Here is a 9113-nt window from a genome sequence, read left to right on the forward strand (position 1 = left end):
ATAAAATTAACAGCTTATGCTTAGCGTAAATTTAAATGATGAACATAGATATTGTATTTATGTTATGTTTATTATGGTAAATAAATATTAAAATTCTAATTATGGCTTTGGGATTATAGATACTTATTTATTATTTACAAACTTAATACATCTCTCTATTACAACTCAAATTCAATAATTGTAAATTTGTTCAGAATTCCTATAGGTATTTGTCACATTTCCATGTCACAAATAGTTAAGAGGATTTTGTTAGATCTTATATGAGAAACCTATCACAAAAAAGAAAATCTAATACCTCTCAAACCTAGAAAACCACTCTGGAGGATTTTATAAGTTATTAAATTATTAAAAAAAGTAAGCAATTATTCGAAATTCTTACATAGAACCAATCACTCTCATCAATATTGATAGTGGCCTACTCAAAAATAAACGAACGTCATCAATCTATGCTCTAACTTAAACCTTATTGTCATCGCTTTCATATAAATATATGCGGATAAAAATATATAAATATTACACATATTTTTTTTACACCAAATTCAACCCTAACTTCTGTTTCAACAATTTCCAATTCAGACTATTTCCGAAGGAGTAGTAAGTTTTCTAGTCAAGCTGAAAGAGTGATTTTGTACCACGTACCGCTGTCCCAACACCGTCATATGGATTGGTTAAAGAAGGAGATGAAGATGACGAATTTATAAAAAAAATAAATAAATAAATTTAATAAGAAATATAAAAATTATAAATTTTTATAAATTGTAAATTTGTATCCAATAGTTTCAAAGCCAGGGACCCCTGAACCGTAGTGCTCACTAAATATTGTGATCCATTAATTAAAAGGAATAAAACGATTGATTCAAGCAATATAAGACATTTTATCACTCATGTCGATATAAATTCATGAACTTATTTAAAGAAGTAATTCTTGCGAAATATAACTGTTGGAACCTCTTATAACTGTTTAATTTCTTTATTTACATTCCTTAGTATTAAAATAAAATTTTTAATTATTATTTGTTTTTGTTCATAAATAACTTGTTCAGAAAACAAATTCTGATTACCTGAAGGGTAATCATTTTGTTTTGATGGCCCTGGTGTAAATTTTTAAAATCTCATAATTTATTAAATTATTGAAAATGTATAGGGAACCAGTAGACTCCAAAATTAAAAAAATAAATCGTAAATATTATATAAATAATATTTTTAACTATGAACTATTTTTATTTTTATTTTGAACTAGCTTAAAAAGAGTTGTGTCAAGTATTGATAAATTAACAAATGATTTTAAAGTTGAAGGTCTGAAACGGAAAAGGTAAATAAAATTTTGGCTTCATTTGATTCAACATTTTAAAATTAATCAGAAATATTTTAACAAAGTTACTTGTTTTTAATTGCTTACTTACCACATATCGAAAGGGCTTCTTCGAGGGAGACCCCATGTAGGGCGTCTTTTGTTGCTGAAACAATACATAAATAATATATCAATATATTGTAATAAACAAAATGAGTAAAATAATTATTTTAAAAAAATGATTCTCATAGTAACGATAAAAATTTATTAACAATAATTTATTACAAACAATATTTTTGAATTATCATTTATATGTAGAATATTTATAATGTTTCTTTTATTTTTGTTGTTTTTTATTACGAACGAATATAATGTATTTGACAAAGAGAGAGCATATCTAACTTTTTGAATTCAATTGAATGTCATTGACTTTATTTGCGACATAAGAAGCCACAGACACCCCGACCTCTCCGTATTGACTGACCAATGAACTTAAAGTATGTCCTTCATGCAAACATAGGTTGAAGTATAGCTGCTATGCAAACTGCACGAGGTTTCCATCGAAAGCAGTAGTTCATGAGGACTATTTCAGAGATGAAGGTCTGACTATTGTGTCGTAATTATTATGAGGCAATTGCCTATGAATTTTGCTTCTAAATTAAAAAAAAAAAAAAATCGTTTGGAAAATATAAGAATATACGAAGTAAAGTAAAGTAATAAGACTGATTTTTTATTTAAGTTTTTATTTTTTCGAAACATCAATGTTATTCCCTTCAAAGTAGTTCCCTTGGGAGGCTGCACACAGATGGAAACGTTGTTCCCATTGTTGGTAGCAACGCTGGAAGTCATCAACCGGTATGGTCTTCAGCACGTCCGTTATGTTTTCCTCTTTTGGATGTTTTCCAAAGTGCCGAAATGACGTCCTTTGAGGACATTCTTTAGTTTAAGAGTCACAGGAACTTAGGTCAGGTGAATAAGGGGGCTGGGGAACTACAGGAATGCCTTTTGAGGTCACTAAATCTATTTTATTAAGAGGGCAGTGTGACTTGGGGCGTTGTCATGATGAAGCATCCATTTGTCTGGCAATGTTTGGTCTCATAGTACAAGAGCCGGGAAGAAAAAAAGGCAGTTATCTCACCCCGATTTTTGGTTACTTTAATGAAAACTATGCATAATAACTAGTCAAAATTGATGAGTCTGCCAAGTATAGGTAGGTAGTAAACTTACAAAATGTTAATTTATAGTTGTTCCTATAAAATGTTGGATTTTTGAAAAATATATCTCTAGATCCATAAGACGCACATATGTCTGTCAACACTCAAAATAAAGGAAATTTAACTTCGTATAAAGTAGTTTATGACACTTATCTTCGTAGGGCTAGTTTTTATGATATTCACATATAAAAATAAGTTTGGCAAATGGAAATTTGTCCGAACAACTATAAATCAATTTATTTTAGCAAATTTCACGTAAACTATTCCTCCTACGAGGATAAACATCATAAAATACTTTATAGCTCATTAAAATAGCTTTAATTTGAGTGCTAATAGACATCTGTAGGTGAAATAGTTTTTTAAATATAGATTTTTCAAAATAAATTCTCTAACTACTGATCTTTCAGTACATCCCATACAACACTTTTAGGAAATGTTGCTTTTTAAAAAACTATTTTATGTAAATAACTCTATTAGGGCTCATATTTCAGCAAATTTGCTCTTCTTTAAATGGCGTTCTCTTAGGTTTTCTTGTGTTGTTCTTACTTTTTGAGATATAGAGCTCCGAATGAAAAATTAGTTTTTTTTATCGCTTTCGAACAGCCGCCATTTTTTATTCCTCCTACCTATACTTGGCAGACTCATGAATTTTGACTAGTAATTATACATAGTTTTCAATAAAGAGGTCTAATAGTGCCAGTATTAGAATTTATGCAGAGTTTGCTACAAAAGAATGTTTGTATATTCAACACTTCTGTACAAACTTCGATTTAGAAGAAACATCACATAACTTCTAATTACTGCCTGAAATCACCAAAATGAGTGCTTCAGTATTTGACGATAAGGTATAATGTCAGCATGAAGGCCATTAAAACAGTTGGATTCAATTCATAACTCTACTTTCCTTATCTAAACTGTTTTCAAAAATAAAATGACTTGTTAATAAGGAAAATTCCCTTGAGATTCTATTAATCTTTTTGCTATTAATTATAGATAGGGTTGGAACTTTCATGTATTGTTTTTTAAAGTTGCTTCAAAACCTTTAAATTTTGGAGAAACTCTTCTGAAAAATGCTCCAAGGAAGTTTTTACTAAAAAGGTTCTAGATTTATTATAAAAATTCACTTTCAAAACAGTCTTTTAATTTCAGCTCTAGTGTTGCCATATTTAGCGAAACATTGACTGTTCACTAATTAATTATTGTGTTTCTGAGAGATGCACAGTTTTGTTTTCTATAACCTATCATAAACTAGTGTAAATTCTCAGGCAATGTTTTATAAAAAAAAAAATCTGCTCTATTAAAAGAATGTTTGTATATTCAACACTTAGTGCTTCTGTACTAACTTCGATTTAGAAGAAACAACACATAACTTCTAATTACTGCCTGAAATCACCAAAATGAGTGCTTCAGTATTTGACGATAAGGTATTATATCAGCATAAAGAACATTAAAACAGTTTGATTCAAATCGTAACTCTACTTTCCTTATCTAAACAATTTTCAAAAATAAAATGACTTGTTAATAAGGAAAATTTCCTTGAGATTCTTTTAATCTTTTTTCTATTAATTATAGATAGGATTGGAACTTTCGTGTATTTTTTTTAAAAGTTGCTTCAAAACCTTTAAATTTTGGAGGAACTCTTCTGAAAAATGTTCCAAGGAAGTTTTTACAAATAAGGTTCTAGATTTATTCTAAAAATTAACTTTCAAAACATTCTTTTAATTTCAGCTCTCATGTCGTCTTAATTAGCAAAACGCCGACTGGTCACTAATTAACAATAATGTATTTGAGAAATACACAGTTTTTATTATATAACCAATCATAAACTAATGTAAATTACAAGGCAATTTAATTTTAAAATCCTTAATGCTCGTTATTCTGTCACAAACAAAATCATCAATAGACACCAATGTTCCAAAAGTTACTGATGTAGACCGAACCAGACATCAATTCTTCTATTGAAAACTCTATAACTACCCAAACCAACTAGTTTCTAACCTGGCATCCCCTCCTATTTGTGACAACCTTCTTAAGTGCCTGAAAATAAGATGGTCTAGAGACTTAATAATATAGACAAGTTATTAGAGTGCTATCAATGAGTAGTTTCCCTACAAGGCTATATCATGCCATTGTAATATAACTAATATTTATAGGATGTATTTTTATGTAATGCAGTTGTAAATTTGTATAAATAAATTTTAAAAAATGTGATTACAAATCAGATATGCTGTATTTAAGCTACAGAATAACATTCTTAAATAAAAAATACAAAATATAAAACTTAGTCAGGAGTTTATTATAGCAAATGCCTATTATTGTTTCTTACTACTGTTAGGAAATAAATAGTAAGTGAGCTTAGATTACGAGTATAATTTATTTTTGATGAATTTTCTGGTTCTTGTGTTTCGTTTAGTTGAGGAGCTAATAACACTTATCCCGTCTATAATTACAATATTTTAGATTTAATTTTTGGTGAAAAGAATTACTTTAACAGAATTTAAAAAAAATTTTTTTACATCAATGTTCAATAAAAACTTCTAGTAAAAAGTAAAATTCTGGCGATCAAACGTTATTCTGACCAAATCACCTGCTTGCACAATAGTTGATCTAGTTACAGTACTTCCCTAAGAAGTACCCTTCATAGGTTGTAGTGGTACATATTTAATTTTAATTTATGTAGTTATGTTGCTAAAAGTTGCAAATATAAGAGAACTAAAAAAAAAGAAAATGAAAATCCCAAACGTTATTGTTTTACAATAAATGTCAATTTTTAGTTTCAAACCCTTTTACAGGAATAGTTAAAAATATATTTTTTGTGATATAATATGATTTTATTATATTTATACTATTATATCATATTATAATCAAATGTATACTAACTTTATTTTTTTTCATAAACAATTGAAAAATTTTGAATTTACAATGATAAAATGATCCTAATAGTAAATATTAATTATCAACTATAAGGATTTATAAATCAAGACAAAAAGTTTCCCTGAATAAAGTAATTTAAATAAGTTATTTTAGTAATATTCTCAACAAATGACCATACTCAGAATTATCTGAATTGCAGACTCTTATCGAATGCAAGAGGAATTGTCTTAAGAGAAAAATTATGTGATATCGTTACTCAAAATTATGGATATGGTCGGAGAAGAGAGGAGTTTCTTAATGGATGAATTACTCAATGATTGAAACAGACTCATTCAATCTATTACTGTATGATGCCTTCTAGATCGAGAACGTGATGTAACGTATAGAAGCCGATCAAGACTTCTTTACATTTGCGATGTATTTGGCACACCGTGAAAAAATGAAAATCAGATGGTTAAAAAGGATAAAGGTACTGTATATGTATCAGTTGAGGGAAAAAATAGTTTTAAAGAAATAAAAAATGGTAACATTAGATTATTTATTTAAATATGGAAAATTGTTCAAAGATGCCGTAGGATGGGATCAAGTTTTCATTGAAATTTAAAACAGTCTCAAAAGAAAAAAAAAGCTCCCCAGATTCAAAAAAGCAAGTCACGTAAAGTGATCAATATGTGAATAGCCAACCTACACAGCGATAAGCCTTACACAACTGAAATTAAATATTTAAGACATATGATGCCTTGGATGATACTGCAACCTTTTCGTTAAAATCGATCAATCGGAAGTGTCACTTTGGAGAATCGATTTAATAGTGATTTTCTCAATAAACTCATTCAACTCGGTGTTTAATTTTTTTTTTTTGTTTTAATAATATATTTATTGTTATGTACAACTGTATACATATATACACATCAAGTAAATTTGCTGTAAGTAATATTATGACATTATACAAAAAGTGGAGAATCTACCCATTGATAGAACTTCAAAAACATTTCTAATGGAAAAGATATCAAGGCCATCTTCTTTTCAGACGCCTAGGAGGATTATTAGGTAGTGAAGGAGAAGCCAGGTTAGAAACAAGTTGGCTTGGGTAGTTGGGAAGTTTATCATGGAAGGATTGGTATCAGGTCTGGCCAAATCGGCAACATATGGAACATTGAGGTCCTGATGGATGATTCGATTTGTGACAAAGTAAGGAGCATTAAGGATTTTACGAAGGATTTCGGACTGTAAGGATTGGATTCGAGAGTAATACGATGGTTTAGTGGAGCCCCATAGCTCAATTCCGTATGTCTAGATAGGCCTTGTAATAGTCATGTAGATCAGTCTTTTGTAATGGATTGGAAATTTGGACCGTTTGTCTAGTAAATGTAATAGTCGGAATCGACGTGCGGTTTCCTGTCTTTTCAGTCTTGTATGAGGATTCCATGTCAGTCACTTGTCCAGACTCAGTCCCAAGTAACGAATCTGTTCAACAGAAATAAGTGGGATACTACTAAAAGATACTGTGGGGCAAGACGAATGTTTAATATTAGATAGCACTTACTCTCCTTGAAAAAGTACAACAGGGTTTAAATGGTGAATGCTAAAAAAATCTCTCAAAGTACCTTTATGTGAATTAAATAGCCAGTTCTCATTGTGAAATAATAAAAATTGGATAGATACAATATATAAAATAAGTTGATAAATTAAAAAGGAGAAAAATAGAAACAAAAGTTCGAATTGGAAAAAGCCAAGAGTACCCGATCTCTTCCGATCGCATCCAGATGTACACAGCTTCCTTATCTTTTGTTAGATTGTTGTAATCTTAGCATTAAAAAGTTTATATTAGTTATTTTCACCACGAGGAACCTCAAGCTTTCTTTATCTATCTAGATATTGATCTATGTATTACTTTTCTAAAATATTCATAAACACTCGTAACATATCCATCAGAAGTGTTGGTTTAATGAGAACAGTGTTCCGATACTTAGTGAGGAATGATGACAAAGAATTGAGGTTTGCAGGTCAATTGGATTAGACTGACAGACTGGCAGACTGGCTTTCCGTTTACTTAACCTCGCTGTAGAACCCTATCACTATCTGCCCCTTCTGATGAGCTCTATCATTCCATGCCGATAACTGAAGCGGCCAATTTTCCGGGAGTCGGCCAATTGTCTCTTCTTCCATCAATATGACCTTTACCGTATTTTTAGTTGCAGTTCTTTAAGTTTTTGTAAATATTTGGAATTAATGAACTCAAGTTGATATTAACACGTAGTTTTTTTTCTGATTTTCTTACATTAACTGATCGATTATAATAGTATCTCTGAATCACTTTCTTACTAAACGAACTTCAGTTTGGTGAAAATGCCAAACGCATAGTTCAGTTACCATTCTTCCTTTGTGGATTTCAAATTAGGAAGACCTATTTCAGATAATTAGGAAATTGTCGAAAAATATTTACTAAAAGATTTAATAGTTTTAAGAGTTAATATAATTCATTTAGTATTGATAATCCTTGTTTAAGGGCCGGTTGCACCATCACAGTTTAAACTACAATTAGTAAGATCACATGTAAAATCAATTATTTATTATGCATTAACAATACTGTATTACTTAAATGCAGATTTACTTTAAATCTGTTTAACCGGGTATTATCGGTTAGTAAAGTTTACCGCCAGATTTGGAGGTTAACGTTTCTGGTGCAACGGATAATTATTAATTTTACCCCAGATTTAAGCAATCATAGTTTTAACTATAGTGCAACCCGCCCTAGGTGTTTAGTAGGTTATTAAACTTTTTAATGAACAATAAGTATGTTTTATAAATTATATCTAGATTATTGTTCGTATGATAAATTAAATATTTAGTTTGGCCACTCACTACATGCCGCTTTGGATGCAAAGTCCGATAAATATTTGTTCCCAGTATCTTTTCTATTTATATATTGGTCTACTGGTTGAGGTGTGTGGAACAAATCCGTAATGTCGGAATACATTAATGTTTTATTGTTTAATGGTTCCTCTGTAAACAACCAAATAAGATCTGTAATGTTCTACGAGATTTACAATGTTCAAGATGGTAAACGAGTTTTACCAGAATACAAAGGGTAATGTACTGCATCTTTGCAGATACTGGTCCGAATTATAATTTTTTTTTTTTTTATAACTTTTTATTACCTTTCATATAATACAATGTATGTTACTTGTTATGTTCAAATACAATTTATTTCGTCTTAACTTTCTTTTTGGATTTTTCTAGTTATTTATGCAATATATGAAAATTAAAAAGGGATTGAAGCTAGAAACTTTAGATAATTTTCATCAAAATCTTTAAAGCCGGTTTGGCGCTTAAGACTAATTATAATGATTTTGGGCTACACCCTTTTTGGTATACACGTAACTAACATTCTGCGAGACTAAAGAATGTCAATAAAATTGATTCACCTATTAATGAGATAATTGTTATTAAAACATACTTATAACACAGCTACTATACTTATCTTGCCTAGTACTATACGGTCCGCTAAGGATCCAGAAAAAACATATACAACAATTTGATAATTTATTTAGCAATCAATTTTTGGTTAATACTGGTTGTGCTGATTACTTTAAAGTGTTGAGTTACAGAATTATTGACCTTGAAATAAAACAATCGTATTGGATAATAAGTAAGATCAATAGAAAAATAGATAGATTGTTATATGAAATGCAACCAATTACAGATAAACAACTCTTAATTAACAATATAAA

At 29.6% G+C, this 9113-nt stretch overlaps 1 protein-coding gene across 1 annotated transcript in view; it reads right to left on the bottom strand.

The window, feature by feature from the left end:
• Positions 1–9113, bottom strand: part of LOC106684346 (synaptic vesicle glycoprotein 2B) — an 85497-nt gene that overhangs the window by 35268 nt on the left and 41116 nt on the right. Inside the window, exon 2 of the mRNA XM_014426373.2 lies at positions 1404–1457. Within this exon, the coding sequence (XP_014281859.1) occupies positions 1404–1457 (54 nt within the window). The remainder of the gene's footprint in view (positions 1–1403; positions 1458–9113) is intronic.

This window comes from Halyomorpha halys, unplaced genomic scaffold (assembly GCF_000696795.3).
Source record: "Halyomorpha halys isolate HHAL.00 unplaced genomic scaffold, Hhal_1.1 Scaffold571.1, whole genome shotgun sequence".
NCBI classification, from domain to species: Eukaryota; Metazoa; Arthropoda; class Insecta; order Hemiptera; family Pentatomidae; genus Halyomorpha; species Halyomorpha halys.